The sequence below is a fragment of the Crocodylus siamensis genome, chromosome 3 (genome assembly GCF_052110815.1).
Source record: "Crocodylus siamensis isolate JL-2025a chromosome 3, ASM5211081v1, whole genome shotgun sequence".
NCBI classification, from domain to species: Eukaryota; Metazoa; Chordata; order Crocodylia; family Crocodylidae; genus Crocodylus; species Crocodylus siamensis.
Window position 1 is genome coordinate 108,864,731 of NC_143397.1, and position 18,838 is coordinate 108,883,568.

An 18,838-nucleotide genomic window follows, 5' to 3' on the forward strand; every position below is an offset into this window, starting at 1 on the left:
GAGATTGGGTAGCTATACCCAAGATGAATGGAATTCATTCTGGGACCTTTTTTTTCTAGGCTTCTAGTGCAACAACAACTCTAGTCAAACATCCTAATCAACATGGAATAGTTGTTAGGAACTAGTACAGGGGTGGGCAAAATAAAGCCTGCAGGCTGGATCTGGCCCACCGGGCCATTCTATCCAGCCAGCAGGGCCCCTAAAAAGAATTAGAAAATTAATATTTATCTGCTTCTGGCTGCCTGTCAAAGATGACAGGAGCCAGGGTCAGTATGACCCAGAGGAAGCCATGAGCAGGACCTAGCAGCAAGGCCTGCCTACCCCGGCCCCCCCAACCAGAAGGCCCTGCATAGCAGAGGCTTCTGGTCTGGGACCATGGGGCTGTTTCTGCCTCCCTGCACTGGAGAGGGAAATTCAGATAAGAAAGGCAGGGGTAGAGATGGAGGGGTGAGAAGGCAGGGGAGGACTGTGGGTGATCACCCCAGTCCTCAGGGCTGGGCCAGCTCCTGCTGAGTCCTGTGGTTGCAGCCATGCAGCTGGAAACCATGTGGTGCCTGAGTGCCGCAGCAACAGGCAGGAAAGTGGGGAAAGTGGCGGTGGGGGGTGTGGAGAGTGGGAGCAAGTGGGAATGCAGCGACAGCTGGACAGAAGTGTGGGGCCACACCAGTGTCTTGGGGCCAGTGCTGGCAGTGCCCAGAGCAGGGCAGTAGGAGCACAGGGTGTGGGCGGGCAGGGGTCTATGGAGCTGGGCTGGGCTGCACCAGCAGGGAGAGAGGGGACCTGGCCTCTGCCACCCAGGACCCCGCACTCCTGCTGCCCCACACTGGGCCCCGCTGGCACTGGTCCCGGGACACCAGAGTGGGCTGCGCTCCCATGCGCCCACTCGCTCCCACTCCTCCCCTCTTGCCACTGCTTTCAGGACTTCCCTGCCCACCTGCTGGCTGCTTCTGCACCGTGTGGTTCCTGGCTGCAAGTCCAGACCATGGGAGCCCAGGGCCCATGCGGGTACCCTGGGTCCAGGAGCGGGAGGGGTAGGTGTGTGTGCAGGGAGGGAAGGACAGAGTGTGTGTGTGTGTGTGTGTGTGCATGCGTGTGTGTGTGTGTGCTCATAGGGTGAGTCCCACAACCACACCCAACCATACATATGCACCCACACTCCCTCTCGCACTGCCATACATGCAGATCCCACACCCACATCCCCTCACACTCTGCAACCACCCTTCCTCCACACACAATCCCCCACAAACCCCATACCCATCCACTCCCCACATACCCACACTCGCACCCATATGCTCTCACCCCACATCCCCCACACCTATCCACCCCCACAACCCCCCCGCAACCCACCCACACCGCACATATCCACACACACACTCACATGCTCCCTCACCCCACACCTCCCACACCTATCCACCCTGCCCACAACCCTCTCCCACACACCCACACCCTCCCCCACACCCCACATACACACACACCCACAGCCACCAAAAAACCTATACCCACCCCCTGATGCCTCCACCCTTCCACAATATACAAGAGTAAGACTTCATTTTAAGCTATTATACAATCACCTCTATGTACACCACACAAACACATGTAAACCAGGGCAAAAATATTTGTTGAAATCAAATTAATGAATGTTGTAGATGTTTGGTTTTTAGAATATAATTTTGTATTTTTCTGGTTCTGAGATGGCAAAAATCCTTTGCTGAAAGGAGTATGTCCAGGGGCAAGGGGAGGGAATTCTGGTGGCAAAGGTCGGGGGTTAGAGGGCGGGACTTCCTGATAGACGGCTATCAGGGGGCAGGGCACCTGTCAAGGGGTGGGGCTACCCATGTGGTCCTTGACAGCTTGTCAAAACTTGGTAAGCAGCCCTCCATCCAAAATAATTGCCTGCCCCAAACTAGTAGCATGTTAGCTGGTCTGCTTAGATAGGAACTGGTGACAGCCTGGAACAATATTGCATCTGAGGTAAATTCCTTGGACACATTTAAATGAGTTGGGGTAGGGTCTGTGAAGAATTTGAAGGTGAGACTTAGGTGGGGCTCCTGCTGGGATTAGGGCATTGATTTAGTAGAGTGTTGGTTAAGACAACACTGTATGTGCTTACAAGAGGAAGAGGTAATTGTAGTCAGGACCCTTGAATGCTAACATTTCTAAAGTCTAGGAATGATTAAGTTTCTAGGTGAAGGCTCACACCATTCATTTTATATAGAGTCCCTGGCCTTTACTCTTATTGATTTTGGGTAAAACAACCCTGGGTCTCAATAGGAACAGAGTTAAGTCAAATTTGAATTATTTTAACAATCCCACTTTTACATCTTTAGATTGAAATCTTCAAAGCTCTCTAAATTTGGCTCACAAAACTTCTGACTAGCCATGAAAATCTAAGTATAACAGTAAAAAGTTAGGAAGATTTTACAATACCTTAGTACATTTGTATGTTTCCATTGTATGTATACACTAGACTGATCAGTCACAATCCTGTTTCTGTCAACACAGAATATTCTTTTCACCTGTATGAGCACTACAAATAAAGCTATACTGAACAAATCATTTTCTGGACTGAAACAGTGTATTGCTGATAAATAAACCAGAGAAGAAGCTCCAAGTGGGTTTCCCATGAAGGAAGAAGCACAAAGATTGCTGCTTTTGCCTATAGGCAGAGCAGGATGTAAAATAAGCTGGGGTAAATTTGCATTGTGGTACTGGCTTCATGGGTGCTGTATTGATTTATATGACCTTCAGCCCTTTTTGGAGATGTCTTCCTTAAGGCATGAAACTGATGAGAACTTTCCCTCAATGATTCTTACCCCACTTGACTGTTTTCCCTAATTACGGATTTAAGAGCCTAACTTAAGAACCTTATTATGTGGGAATACATAGAAGCATACAGATTGTAGGATCAAATCATATAGGTTTTATTTTAAGGGTCCAGCTAACAGGATATAGTTGTGAGTTCTTCCTGAGCATGATGGAGCAGGCTGGCATGGGTCAACATCTCACATTAGCAACCCTATTGTAAGTACCTGATTGCTGTTTATGACCATTCACTGATTAGAGCAAGTGCTATGTAGTAAGCAGTTGATTAGTGAGAAATATAGTTGAAGTAACTATGAAGTAACTATATTTCTTGTCCTTAGGAGGGTTAAAGAAATTTTAGATGGAGTATTGATGTGGTCTATTGAGTTTCCAACATCACCAAAATATATTCCAGTGTATTTTTGATGGGGGGAGAAGGATCTATTTTTTTTACGTTCCCCTCCCCCACAGTTAGGTCACATTGCTGGATGTCATTACCTAAAGAAGTAGATTGATTTTTCTGGAAGAGACTGAAGATAAGGTGCTGTACCTAACAGTGTATTTTCAGTTACTTGACGGCTGTTTGTTTGATGCCAGGTTTAACACTGCTCCAGTGGCGTGACCTCCTTGTTACAAATGACAGAATACAGTCCTAACTAGAAGCTTCAGGTATGCTGATGGCAAGTAGGACCAACCTCATGTTATAAAATTTCAGCTGCTTGCCCAATGAACATGTTTCACATCCCTTAGTTCCCCTGTGGAAACAGACACCTGCTTCTGCACCACTGCACTCCTATCTCATCCAGCTCGTGTTACATGATATTATGACCAGTTCCTGGAAAGATTTTCAAGCCATATCTGCTGTGGGTGCTCCCTCTTCCCCATAGATAGTGTCAATTCAGCTGTCTAGTGTTAGAGTTTTGACCTTTGTGTCCTTTGTACCAGTACGGTCACCGTCTCTCCTGTGAATGCTTTCAGCACGACATTGCCATGTTGCAAGGGAAGTTGATTGGACTTTCAGTCTTATCTGCCACCCATCCTTGGTGTCTTGGCTTTAAGGTGCTATGTTAGGCCATATCTGACGCAGCTTCCATATCTAACGTTGTCCGAATTGGTTTTCCTTTCAGTACTAGTTTGCACGGATGTCCTGATTGCGAGGCCTATCTTTGTGAAGTGATAGCTATTTCCCAAGAACTTTCTTTAGCACTCCTCAATTTGATGGGAGTTTTGGGAACTCAGAATATCACAGGACTGGGCACATATGGTGGCTAAGTGTCTGTAGTTTTGGATGTCTATAGGATATTTTTGGCATTTATGCATCCAGAGGAACTGTTTCTGGACACAGCCCTACACATATACTCGACTACAGACCTATCTAGACTGGCAGCAATCAAGCACATGAGATCTCCCATCTTTCTTCTATGTAGCTCAGTGGCTAGGGCATCCCCCTGGAAAGCTGTAGGTCCTGGGCTTCCCCTCACCCAGAGGGGTTTGAATGTAGGGTTTCTCTGAGTGCCCAGAAAAGCACCCTAATCACCACATCACAGGTCAGCCATTAACCAGTCCCTTCTCCAGAATGCCTCTGGAAGTTAGCCACCTGGGAAGGTGTGAAAGGAGGGTCTGGGGGCCCAGGAGGAAGGGAGCAAGCCAGAGGGTTTGTGACTCAGTGAAGCGGTAGTTAAGCTGGAAGGAAGGGAGCCCTGGGTTTTAGCTGGGGCCTTTGCTTCTTCAAGGCTTTCTATCCTTTTTTTGAAGGATTATATCAGTGGCTCTGCTTCCAAAGGAGTGCCGGAGGAGGCAGTGAGTAATGCCTGACTTGTGCTAGGATGCTTAGAGTACTGTGCTGGGAAACAAAAGGAGCTTTTGTTCAAACTTCCTCTGGGTAAGGGAAGGCTAGGGACTCCAGCATCCCAGGTGAGTGTTTTAGTCATGGAGCTACAGGGAAAAAATGGGAACACACACACTCCTTTTCTTCTCCAAAGGCTAAGTCTAGTAGTCATGGCATCTGGTTGACTCCATTCTCAGGTATCTGAGTCCACATCACCTCCACAAAGGACTTGCAGATGGCCATTACTGCACATCTTCCATTGGAGCAACTATGCAGTCTTACCTAGTCATTCAGGTGTGCAGGGCTACCGATCCAGGAATAGAATTCCCCTGGGTGCATAAGTGTCAAAAATGCTTGGTAAACATCCAAAAAATGCCCTCTTAGACAACCAGGAAAGACTAGAATACCTCACATTGTGAAGATATGCAAAATCATTACTTCTTCTGCCCTATTACCTCTGGTTGATGCTCATCTTCCATGTAAAGCCCACACAATCATTTTCATGATGCTTTTTTTTTATGCAGTCAAAAGTTCCTGGGCTATTGCCAGTCTCAGTTAATATGGTGACTGTTAATGGATTAATTGACCCAATTCTACATATACAAGACAGATAAGCTACCAGTGCATTTTTTTAACTACATCTCAAACCAATATTTAGGACTGCATTTTTACTGTCCATACATTGGCTACAGTTGCCTCTTAAAAGAATCTCTGGCTAAATCCACACAAAGGGAAGGTTTCAAATGAGCAGTCTAAAGTTACCCAAGAAAAGAGCATTTTTCACTGTTAATTCCACCCATATAATGCAACTGATCGTGCAGAAGGATGCACTGTAGTTTCCACAGACCGTACTAAGCATCTTCAGAATAAAACTAATACAAAAGCATCCCCAAGGGATGACGAGGTCGAACGGTCACAAACTCCTGCAAGACCGTTTCAGGCTGGACATAAGGAAGAATTTCTTTACTGTCCGAGCCCCCAAGGTCTGGAACAGTCTGCCAGCGGAGGTGGTTCAAGCACCTACATTGAACACCTTCAAGAGTAAATTGGATGCTTATGTTGCTGGGATCCTATGACCCCAGCTGACTTCCTGCCCTTTGGGCAGGGGGCTGGACTCGATGATCTCCCGAGGTCCCTTCCAGCCCTAATGTCTATGAAATCTATGAAAATGTAATTCATATCTTTTTTTTCTTACTTTTTCAAAATTCAAACACTTTCAGCCAACTGATCTATAAAATGGGAGAGAAACTTTTATAAATGCCTCCCCCCTGCCCCTGTATGTAAGCATTTCAAATCTTTGAAATTCAAACACTGCTAGCAAGCACTGCCTTTCATGAGCTTGCTGCGGTGGGAAAAGCCACTGAGAGGACAACATGTAGCATTAAATCAAAAGTAATCAAATGCCATGAGCTTCTTTAATAATTCAGGAGGCTTCAGTTAATATTTGGGAGCATGAAAGAAGATACGAAGTGAGACAGAGTTGGTAAGAATTAGCCCCTGAAGCACTGTCTTTGGACAAATTAGTATTTAATGCTGTGATTTAACTATATTGCTGAGACAACAGCATTTTTGCTGCTGATGCTGCAGTTGCCAGGGCACAGGACACAATGAGTTTAGCCGATGTCACACTGGAGTCAATGAAGGGAGACATTTAGAACATATGTGCTTGGTATGTGCTCTGTCAGGCCACTGCGTAAGCCCAGGTAAAATGCAGCTTGCTCTAGAAACTGCTTCAGCACTTGAATGATGTTGCTCAGGAGCATGGGTGACTGGTGCCACCTTAGTTGGAGGGCACATGCCCCCCCAGCGACCAATCAGCAACCACGGGTGGGGGGTCCCCCTGTGGCCAGTCTTGCTGACTAGGGAGGGAGGGAGGCCCCCCACGGCAAAACTCACCAACTGGGTGGCAGCCACAGTGCTCCTGGAAGCAGCTAGGGGGTGCATCAGTGCTCTCAGGGGGTGCACGTGCACCCCTGTGCACCCCTTACATATCGCCACTGCTCAGGAGACCATTGGGTAAGGTCTGCCTACTGGCGTGTTCAGATATGAACCCACTTGAGCCTTTCACCTGAGCCAGAAGTCAAGAAAGCTGGATTGCTAGCTGCTGGGCACCCTGAGTTTGCAGTGAGAAGCAGAGTTCTTGGGAAGAGTGGGAACCATAAACTGGGTGAAGGATGAACTGCTGGATCTCATCACTTTGACTCCATAGCAGCAGTAGCATTTTTACTAAAGAACGCATCCTGTCGCTTCTGGGTCGTTAGCCCCGCCGCCCTGGATTCCATTGCTACACACCCTCAATCACAGTTCTTTCCATAGCTGTTTGCCCTTTGCTTGTGAATAACAGCAGCGAATAACAGAGAGCGGATGCTACCCATGCAAGTATAACATTTTTAGAACCAGAATGCAGCCCCCTCCCCTGCCTGCACCCACTCCCTGTTCACTCCTCTACAAATGAGAACTGAAATCACTTAACATACTGCAGTAGTCGGCTTGGAAGAAAATAAATAAACCATGAATTCTTCGAGACAGTGCATTCCAGAGTCTTTATTTAGCAATGCTTGTTCAGACACCTGTATAACGGTCACGGTGGTTGTGTAGCATTCAACTCTATTAAAGAGAGCACTAGTTTCACTACTTTTTTTATATATATATCATGTTGTACTATACACTTCAAATACTGCATTGAGGAATATTTTCTTCTTAACAGAATGTTCTCTGGCACTTATCAAGCCTTTCTTCTTTTCCACACTCATTTTAAATAATCAGTTTACTAAAATTTTAAGTACCCCTAGTTCTTAAGTCTTTGCTCTATTATATTACAAAAAACAATGGGCCCTTTTTCATAGGAGATGGTGTTGGTTCAGGAAAGCAGGAAGTCCAGAACATGTGGTAGACATCAAAAGCACAGCACTGCCCCCACACCTGTGTCCTGATATCTTGTCTTTCTGTGTGGGACAGGGTTTGAGTTATATGTATTTAGGCCCTGATCTTCCACTGCTTATTCAGGTTAAAAATGGCTGTTGACTCCAATGGGCATCTTGTCTGTTAGCAAAGAAGGCAGGATAGAGTCCTCAGAGCCAAGCTAGTAAGAATATACCCAGGCATGTCCCTTGGGATAAAGCACCTGGCATAAAGAAATCCCCTGTGCTGACTCGTGGGCAAAACACAGGGTTCAAACCAGGTGGGGCCTTAGTTACTGCAGCACCCAACTCAGAGATATCTGGCTGCCCACTATAACCCTCAGCCCCCAAGTTGGGTACCCAGATGACTCACAGGGGCAGTCAGGAAGAGAAGCTGCATGCAAAGAGAAGAGCCACCCAAGCTGGCCTGTAGGGAAGGACAATGACAGGGGTGCTGCCTAAAATCAACTGCTTGGAAGTATTTAGGTGCTCAACTCCAGTCTGGCAAATGCCGCCTATTTTTGATCAAGGTTCACACCTGGAGAGGGACTGACTGCGCCAGCTCTATTTCATGAAACAGAAAGACTGAGAAAGAGAGAGAGAGAGAGAGAGAGAGAGAGAGAGAAAGAGAGACCTAACCCTGCCCCTGCTTTAGATTAATCAGCCCAAACATGTCAAACTCACCCACCTCATGGGCCAGATCTAGACCCAGCAGCAGCAGGGTGCATAGTGCTGTGGACTGTTCCTTGCTTCCTCAACACCAACATACAACCCCAGTGGGGCTTCATAGCTAAAAATGTGGCAGCAGGCCCTGCCCCTGAATTCCCAGCCCCTGTGGGCTGTATCTTTGACACCCTTTCAACAGCTTGCTACCTATGCACTCCTAGGATATGGGTAACAATTTGAAACAGGCTCTCCCTCCCAACCCTATCCACTGATCTGTTGGTGGAAAACCCCCTGCCCAAAAAATGCCATCAGCTGTCTTCTGCATGGGGCCCCATCCTGTGGATATGTTCTGAGAATGCCTGTGAGATGAGGCTCTGCAGACTGGATAAATGGGGAACCATCTCCTTGGAGAATCCTGCAGGGGTCTGGGCATGAGCCAGGGCTCTGAGCAGCTCAGTGGAATAAGGAGCCGGTGGCTTTGCATATGCTACAAAGCCGAATCTTAGAGTCCTAAGGACTTTGGCCATCTGGCAGCATCAAGGGATGGGGGTTGGAGGCTGAGGGTCTTAGTGTCACCTCATTATTGAACTTTGGCATCTGAACTGGCACTTGGGCGCTAAAGCCCCTTCTGGATTTACTCTTTATTCACGTGTTGCTGTTTTGCCCTGTAATCAGTCAACCTGGAGTCAATGAGCTTCTGTGCAGTGAAAGTAGGAAAGCATTTACATCTCTGCAGGGATAGTGCTTTAAGCAGGTGCTTAGGCCCATTATCTGCAATGAGACATAAGCATAGAACTAAAGCAAAGCACATGTTCAAGGGCTTTTTTGGGGCTGAACTAGAGTTTTCATTGGAGTATGCACTTTGCAGGGGGTGGGGAGTTTTGCTTTTTCTAACCTCTTCCAAAATGTTACCGGTTTTCATTTTTCTGGAGGTTTCAATTACGTTGATGGACTTGCTATAACAACACAGCAAAAACTAATATCCAAGCGTTCTGCATGACTGAGTACACGATCTAAGCTCTACACTGAAGAATATTACACAGCAAAAGGTACAGGAAAATAAACACACCAGCAGTTCAGGGTGAGCTATCCCTAGAAAAAAAACTTCCTAAGATACTCCAAGGGTGGTAGGGAAGGGGGTGTTCAAAAGTAGTTAGTATTGGCCTGACTCTGTCCCCACTGAAGGCAATGAGAAAACTCACTCTGACTTAGCTCTGCTGATGAAGTCTGCAGTCATTTACTACTGACTTCAATGACTCTTGAAAACCCTCCCCCTAAAGAAGCAGTAGGCATTGCTGGAAATGCCACTGCGGTCCCCAAAGGGGTGAAATGCTTCCTCTGCCCCTCTACTAGCCACCATCCCTTGAAAAACAAACCTTGTTGGATGGCAAAGGCAGCTTTATCCTGTTTTCTTTTCCAGAGAGGACATCACAGTAACCTCAGCTCTGCAGAACAGGGTGAATGTAAGGGAAGAAGAAAACAGGACAAATGGGGAATTCCATAAGGAGAAACTGCAATAAGACAAAAGGAAAGCAAAGCAGCACTGTAGAAGTTACGTGTCTCCTATTATTGGCTGTAGAAATAATCCTGCTGTCCCAGACATGCAGAGAATGATAAATACCCAAAGGAAGACCCTGTCTATCACCATAGCCACATACTTCCAGTCATCTTCCACCTGCAATAAAAAAGAAAGGATAAACCACATTTAATAAATGCTGGATTAATATTATCTCATGATAGCAAGAAATCCTATGAACAGGGTGCACTCAGCAAACCGGATTACACTCAGATTTTTTTTTTCAAAAGTGGCAAGTGATTTTGGATGTCCAGTTTGAGACTTCTTCCGGGGTCTGAATATGATGCTTTGTGAAAAATCAGGCTCTGCTGAAGTATCTCACACCAAACCCCCCAAATCACTTATCACTTCTGAAAAACCCTGCTAAGAGTTTCCAATTCAGTCCAAGCATGAGGCTTCTCCTGGGAACACATATACCCACTTCCACTAACAGAAATGTGCCAGACTTGAGCAAAGAGAAATTCTATCTGGAAGTTCACCAGGGTTAGTTATTTTAGATTCATGCATATGAGCATGAATGCTGAATTTAGCTCAAAAGGTGACACAAGAGACAGTGCACATGCCACTGTATAATTCGAGATTTACTCCATTGATTTCTCTAGTGAAGGACCTAATCTATGTGGTGTAGAAGGGCACTGACTGAGACTAGCAACTACATGCTCGTTTATGCACTCTCCTGAATCCTGATCTGAGTGCTCTCAACACAACCCAGAGAAAAGCACTTGTTTTCCAGGGAGTTCCTGCCCTTTGAAATACTGCACTGAAACACTTCCAGAAAAAGAAAACTTCAGAATTAGTAATACTTACAAACATTTCTTCCAGACCTAATCCAAGCATAGTACATTATATTATATTGCCATCCCAGCCTGTTTTGACTTCATGGCTTTTTAGGGCAGCTTATCAGCTGAACACAGAATTATAGAAAAGTAGGATGGAAGGGACATCAATCATTTGTCCAATTTCCTGCTTGAGGCAGGATCATCCCCATTTAAACCATTCTAGACAAGTATTTATCTAATCTACTTAAAAACTTCAAGAACTCTTCACATACACAACTACTAGCACAAGGCCTGAAGCATCAAAAACACCCTTTAACTTGCCACAAGAAAGGCAGGTGGACAAGAGCACTCCCTTTAAGGACAGGAAGTAATTTGTTGTATACTGGAAGCCCCGTGAAAGAAGCTGTTTCTGCAAGAGTTCCAGCCAACTTTCCTAGGCCAGGAAGTAAATATAAACTACAGGTAAGCTTTTAGGTGAATCAAACTAACCTCCAGATCATCTGAGAATCAATTATCAATAGCTTCTAGTACTGTAATGTACACTTAGATTTAGGCACAAATAAGTTGATCATGTCCCTCTAACAGGATTTACCCTTTCAGCTCTCCTTCCCTTTACTGGCAGTGGCCAGGATGCCTAAATATTTTAAACTTTTGTCCCAATTTCAACACACACTGCTGTTTTTTTGGCTCTGGTTTTTGCAGTCTAGTGGACTCTTCTGCAGGCTGAAACTGAGCAGGAAGTAGCATTCTGATATCTGCAAGGGTGGGTTCAATGTTTTTTCTGGGATAAAAATGACCACCCCCAGTTTGAATAGAAGCAAAATCCACAGGTGAAAAATTCTGGTTTCCATTGGCACTGTATTTCCAAAGGTTTGTAAGATCACTGGAAGGATCATCATGTTCAATAACTTGTCATCAATGACTCTGTGCAACTGGGAAGAGGTATCCAGTGGAATTCCCCTGGATACCTCTGTCCTAAGTCCAGTATTGTTTAATATGTTCATTAAAGATTTGGATGATAGGATTGACTGCATACTTAGCAAATTTTCAGAAGACACCAAATTGTGTGGAGTTCCAAACACGGGAGAGTAGGACTAGGAACCAGAGTGATCTGGACAGAGCGGAGAAATGGTCCACAATCAATCAGATGAAATTAACTAAGAAGAAGGGCAAAGTCCTGCATGTGGGACAAAGTAGGTGCATACACAAATAGAGCCTAGGGAATGATTGGCTAGGCTGCAGTACTGCAGCATAGGACCTGGGGGTTACAATAGACCATAAAGTGAAATAAGCCTACGGTGTGCTGTTTTGCAAACAAAGCCAACAGCATACTGGGCTGTCACTTGCAAATCACGGGAAGTTGTTTTTTCCACTCTATACAGCATAAGTGATGCCTCATCTGGAGTATTGTGTCCAGTTTTGGACCCCAGATTTCAAGAAAGTTGTGGACAGATTGGAAAGAGTCCAGCAGAGAGCAACAAAAATGATTAAAGGCTTGGGAGGCAAGACTTACGAGAACAGACTGAATGAACTAGGATCACTAGTCTGGAGAAGAGAAGACTAAGCAGGGATCTACCTTAGGGGTCTTTAAAAGGAGGCTTGATAACTACCTAGCTGGGGTCATTTGAGCTTAAACTTAGTAGGGGTCATATGAGCCCTGTATTCATTCCTGCCCAGGGCAGGGGGTCAGACTAGATGATCTGCTCAGGTCCCCTCTGACCCTACTTCTGTGAATCTATGAATCTGATAGCAGTCTTCAAATAGAATCATAGAAAACACTTGAAGGGTGATTATAGTGAGGATGAAGATGGGCTTTTCTTTGTGGTAAGAGGGGACAGGACTAGGGGCAATGGCCTCAAGCTGCAGGAAAGGAAATGTATGCTGGCGATTAGCAGGAATGGTTTAACTACGAGGATGGTCAAGCAGTGGAACAGACTACCCAGAGAGGTTGTAGAATCCCCATCCCTGGAAATATTCAAAAGCGGGTTCAACAGGCACTTGTCTGGGATAGAGATGATCCTACCTTGAGCAGTAGGCTGGACTAGATGACCTTTTGAAGTTACTTTTAGCCCTTCCTTCCTATGATTGACAAAGGCCTGGTTAACAAAGTGCTGCTAATAACGCTGGACAAAGAGTGTTACATAAACTAGTTTTAGAAGCCCTGTAAAGGGAACCAAAACAACAGCCACTGGTAGGGACTTATGAAGCGCTACTAGGTTATGTCTGTACCTTTTCAGGGGTGGATTCATGCTGCTCCCAGGATGCCAAGTGGCTGCAAACCCATCTTAGCTGGGTGAACCAATGAACTGGCTCTCACACAGAACACCAGCTCTGTTTCACAGAGCTGTGTGATTCAGTGTATTAGTGTGGCTTAAAGATGCTCTGGTGGAGATCTTGCTGCACCCTGACAAGGCAGGCTTATAGGCAGACTTGGTGTTTATGCAGTATGTAAATGAGAGGCATGTGTGCATGACACTTTAAAGCATGTTAAATGCTTTTGCACTGCTTTAATGGTGTTGGTGTTTGCATGCAGTGGCGTATAGTCCAGTAATTTCAGCTGTTGTAGCAAATTTGGTGGCGTAATGCACCTTAAATGACCTGGGGTGCAGACTGCTGCCCTACCGCTGCGGAGCGAAGCACCAGGCTCTATGCAGCTCAGGGGCTCTACAGAAAGCCTGTGCAGGCAGCTTGGTAGTAGCCTCCACCCAAGAAAAAAAAAAAAGTGGTGAGCCGGATCTTTATTTTTTTTCCCTTCTTAGAGCCTGCCTGAGCTGCGTGGGGGCCTGGTGCTTCCCTCCGTGGCTGCGGTACCCCTCAGGACTGCCCGAGCTGGTGCCTGTGGGGGGCCCCACTGCTGCCGCAGAAGGAAGCACCAGTGTCCCTCTCCCCCCGCAGCCCAGGGACTGCTCAACCTGCTGGCAGCTTGCCCTGCCTGCCCCGCCACCTGAGAGGCAGGTAAATGTGTGTTCGTGTGTACAACACGGGGGTTAAAAGGGCCCTAAATTGAAGTGATGTTTTTAAAAACCCACCACTTCAATTTAGGGCCCCCATTCTATCTATATATGCCCTATGGCCCTATCCTCATATCAGTGTCCTGTTTCTTCTTTGGAGGGCAGTAACTTTCAGAATTAAGGTGAATGAATAGGGTAGTTCACACTTCTCAGAGCAGTTCACACTCCTTGGAACTGGCATTTCAAGCTGTCTGGAGCCTCAGGCTGGCATCAGAAGAGCTTGGCCATATTTCAGTCATTTTCTTTTGCTTTAATAGGGTTTAAAAGGCACATTATATAACATGGCAGCACAGATTCTGGTGTCCTCATGTGGCTCTACTAGCTAGGCCAGTAGGCATGACCCTGCAGTTAGAGCTGGGGGAAATTTTCAGATAAAACCTATTTTTACTGAAAAATTCAGTTTTGGTTTGATAAAAACTTGTCATGAATTAGTGTCACTAATAGCAAATAGCTTTAGTCAAGTCAAAACCAAATACCAAACCCTGGGGATAAAAATTCCCAAATGCTGTAGCTTTAATTTATAAATGGAAGGCTTTGCTTCTTCAATCTGAAATGGCACTTTCCACTGAAGTTACTTCAATGCTATTAAAATATTTTTTTTAAATTGAAAACAAAAGGAAGCATTTCATTTCAGGCTGAAAGAAATACTTCAAACAACTCCAAACATTTTTTTTCCACTTTTCCCCACGAATTTTCATATATCTGTTTCTCCAGGGGTGGACCTAGAGGAGTGCGGTGGACCCAGAGGAGTGCAGTGCACCCCACTTATTGACCATGCAGAAGGTAGCAGCAGCCAGGGACTTCTTTAAGTCCTGAAGAAGATAAGAATCCCTCCCCTCCTTTCCACTCCATGCTCAAAGGCACATCCTCACTCCACTCAGCTCCTTGCCTCCCCTTCTCTCCCCTGTCTGTGGCTGCTGCTGTCCCCCCTGTACCAGGGGTGAAGGGAGCTCCAGAGCTACTCCAGCCGGGCAGCCCCAGGTGCCGGGCTTAGCCTGGGATAGTGACAGTGGTGGTGGCAGGCAGGAGGGTTGCCCCTCCCTGCCTGGTCCCCCCAGGTGTTCTCAGCCAGCTTGGTAGCAGGCACAGGGAGGGGGAACCTGCCTGTCTGCTGCCACTGCCACTGCTGTTGCTTTGGGCTGAGCCTAATTCCTGTGTAGCTTGGCTGGAGCTGCTCTTGAGCTCCTCTCATCCCTTGCACAGTGTGGGCAGGGGCAGAAGCAGTCAGGAAGGGGGTGCGGGGGATGGGAGGGGAGGAGATGCGTCTCTGAGCAGGGTGGGGAAGGGTGGGGAAATCTCACCAGTTTCAGAATTTAGAAAGTCCCTGGCTGCTCTTGCTGTGATGTGGTCTGACCACCCTGATGAGGAGTGGGGAGGAGGCTGGGAGCGGGAGGGTGTAGCCACCCCTGCACCTCTGGTCACTGCTTCCACACACCCCTTTTAAAAATCCATAACTGGCTTCTCCGTCCATCTGTCTGTCTATCTGTTCAGCTGGTGAACTGCAAACGTCAGTGGTTTACACAGCTCTGCCTATAGGGCCTATTCCTGAATTCAGGCTTGTTCAGAAGCCCCGTGCATCTTAGACCCAGTTCTTTTAAAGCCACATTTTGGCCTCACGTGTATTTTCTTTGCAAACATGAGGGGCCAGCTGTTCAGCTGGTGTAAAGCAATGAGGCTGCACTGAATTCCAAGGAGATGCACAGACTTACACCAGGTAAGTATCTAGCCCTTGATTTCTGAGAAGTCCAAAGTGCATGTTCAGAGCATCATTTTGGGTGACAGCTCTCTTTGGTCATCTGGAATATGTATTACTTTGGACACAGAAACCTATTCGTTCAAATGCTGAGTCTCAGTTTAAAAAACTTTGCTTTTTTTAGTTACCTCCACCCCCAAAATTTAATGATCTATTTTGTAAATGTTTATGTAAATATGTTGCCAGCCTCTCCAATTTGACAAGTCATAGGAAGAAAAAAAAGACTAAACCTTTGTATAGACCTTTTTGTTTTGAAGGGAATATTCGTATTCATTTTGTCAGTGACTGAAAATATTCTTCTCAAGGTTAACCATAGTGCTGCTTAATTCATTTCAATCTACAAAGAAAAGAACTTCCTCAGTTCTCTTTCTCCTTTCCACTCAACGTCCGTCTCCACTGGCTCTATCTACGTAGGCAAAACTCAGCAGGGTGTGGACGTCCAGCAAAATGCCCGAGCATTAAATAGGTCCTTCGGCTTGTCAACTCAAGTAGAATACTTTATGATTAATCCCAGAGTGAATTTCATATTCTAGCCCAGGCAGTCAGAGCTGAGTGCTGGATAATGCATATCCTTTCTTAGGCTAAGTATTAATATTTTATTATTGTTTACTGATTCTGCAGTACAATGTTTCTGGGCTATGCCACTGTAGGGGGCATGTGACCTTGAGCAGAAGGAGCAAAAAGGAAACTTATACTGAGTTATCTATATTTATTATTTCTTAATAATAATTACATCCCATATACAATCCATCTATGGATCCCACTGCATATTATAGATACTAATGAAATTAGCACTGCTCTCAGGGTAGTCAGTGGGATTTGAATCTCTGTCCTGCAGTAGTAATAGTCAGATTTAGTCCTGTGTGAGACAAACAGCTAGATACTTTTGTTAGAAACCATACCAGGCTCATAAACCTTTCACTCAGGTCAGGTACCAGTAGGAAACAAAAATTCATTACTAGGGTTACTAGGACTGTTTGAAACTATTCTGTCAGACTGGTTTTTCAACAAAAATTGTTTTCCAATAAAATTATTTTTGTTGCAAAAGGGACCTGCTTTTCATGGAAATCCTAGACTTTTTGTTGAAAATCAGAACACCCCAAAATGAGAAAGTTTTCAGTTTCTGGCTGAAGATCAAAACAAATCATCTAAAAAAAATTCTGAAATACTGTTCTGAAATGGGAACTCAAGCTCCCCTTCTCTTGTGTGGGTAGATTGCTCAGGTTCCCCATGGGTACTGCTATGTCTTCTACAATGTATCAGGCTGAGAGACTCTCATGATCCCCTGTAGTGGCTCAGCAAGAATCAGACTGTGCTGAACACAACACTAATACCTAATGAGAGAAAATCTCTGCACTGAAGAGTCAGCAGTCTAAGAAAATACGACAGACACTGTCCCCATGAGGAACTGGAGCTCAGACTAAGTGACTTGCCTAAGGTCACATGGAAAATCTATGGCAGAACTGAATAAAGGAAAGTACATGCCCATAGCCACAGCTCAGTGCCTTTGGCCCTGTGTAGACAAAATGGGGGCCCTAAATTGAAGTGGTGCATTTTTAATAACACTGCTTCAATTTAGGGCCCTTTAAACGCCCGTGTTGCACACACACAGCTGCCTCTGTGGCGGTGGGAAGGGAGGGCAAGCTGCTGGCCGGTGCAGTGGTCCCTGGGCTGCAAGGGGTGGGGGGGAGCTGGTGCTTCCCTCTGTGGCAGTGCCACCCCCCCAGGCGGCACCCACCTGCAGGCAGCTGGCTTGCACAGTCCCAGGGAGCAGTGCAGCCACAGAGGCAAGCACTGGGCCCTCGTACAGCTCAGGCAGGCAGACTCCAGGGGGAAAAAAAAAAGATCTTGGGTGGAGCCTGCTTTCCCGGGCTGCTGCCAGGCTGCCTGCAGGGCTTCCTGCAGAGCCCCTGAGCTGCACAGAACCCGGTATTTTGCTTTGCGGCTGTAGGGCAGCAAATAAAACCCCTTTTAGTTTGCTGCTTCCCAAGTCATCTAAGGTGCAATACGCCACCAAATTTACACCAATGCCATTAAAGCGGTGCAGAAGCATCTGACACACTTTAAAGTGTCATGCACACATTCCCCTTGTTTCGTATATACATGAACAACTAGCTAAAGTAAATACTAAATGACTGCACAATAACAACTGCACAGTTGGGCGTACGTGTAGATGTGCCGAGTATCTGCTAACCATACATAAACAAGTCAGGCCTGCTTAGAGACATCTGGCTGCTCAGACTGGTTTCTGGTGGTTCCTGTGACAAACATGGTGAGGCCCACTAGAGGGCTACAAACCAGCTCCCAGTACTTGGGCCCCTGGCACCCGTTAATTTAATGCCAGGAATCATGATTTTGGGATTAGGGATCAGATCCCAATGATGTCATTGCTACTTGCCTACGCAGGGGGAGCCTGGGATCATGGTCCTAGGCTTCCCCTGCACTGCTAAGTGGCAAGTGAAGTGCTCACAACCTGGAATAAACCAGAGAAGTCCTGGGGCCAGGACTGACAATCAACTGATTGTTGGTCCCAGTCCCGGCACCACACTGAGGTCTTGCACCAGCTCTGGTTTATTGTTGCTGCATGTTCAATTTAAAGTGCAATGGAAACCAGCCACAAAAATATTACATACATTTTGTGGAATAATTTGTGGTTGGTTTCTTGTTTTGTTGGGCCATCAATTTCTTGAACATGGCTGGGTTACTCTTTATGATGCGATTAACAGGTTAATCGTGTCTTAGGTATAATGTCTACCAGGGGGCTTAGATCAATCTTAAGCAGCATCTACCTCCACAAAGAGCACCATCTAGTTTAACAGTTACTAATAGTGCACATAACTGCTTACCATTGGACAGGTCTACAGCTGCACATTTACTGTGTAGTAACTGAAATTACTGTGCAGTATGGGTGTGCATCTACATGTGCACACCTGTATTGCACAGCAAAACATGGTGATTTATGCCCAATTAGTTACTGCACAGTAATGCACATGTAAATGCCTTACTGCACAGGCACACTGTGTTTGTGGACTGACTTTAGTCCCAAGTTAGTCCACAAACAGCATTAATGTGCTTTAACGGTTGCACATGTAGATGCCAGCTGTCACGGAGTCACGCAGGTGCCCCGTGACTGTGAGGGTGATTGGCAGAGCTGCCAATCACCCAGGCAGCTCAGGTGCCGGTTGCCAGGGTGACCAGCTGGGTCACGTGGCCAGAAGGGGGCAGGGCCCGGCCTTTATAAACAGCTTAGGCCGAAGCCTGCCTCACAGTTCCCTTCTGGCTGCCGCAGGAGCTCTGCGGCTGAGCTGAGCAGCCCGAGGCAAGTGGGGCAGCCTTACCAAACTTACCGGCTGCAATGAGGCAGGGAACAAGATCACCTTCAACGGCAAGTAGATTCGGAGGACCGGGTGAGGCTATTGGGGAGCGAGGAGGCCTCGGCAGGGCCCCCCACAACAGCTTGGGGGGTTCCGGAAGATCGTGCCAGGGAGGCACAGGCCCCAGAGGGGGTGAGCCCCAGAGGGGC

At 46.4% G+C, this 18,838-nt stretch overlaps 1 protein-coding gene across 1 annotated transcript in view; it reads right to left on the reverse strand.

The window, feature by feature from the left end:
* Positions 1-7,290: 7,290 nt before the first annotated feature.
* CHRNA6 (cholinergic receptor nicotinic alpha 6 subunit) overlaps positions 7,291-18,838 on the reverse strand; it is a 28,144-nt gene continuing 16,596 nt past the window's right edge. The window contains exon 6 of the mRNA XM_090037256.1: positions 7,291-9,871. Coding sequence (XP_089893382.1) covers positions 9,749-9,871 — 123 coding nt within the window. The 3' untranslated portion in view covers positions 7,291-9,748. The remainder of the gene's footprint in view (positions 9,872-18,838) is intronic.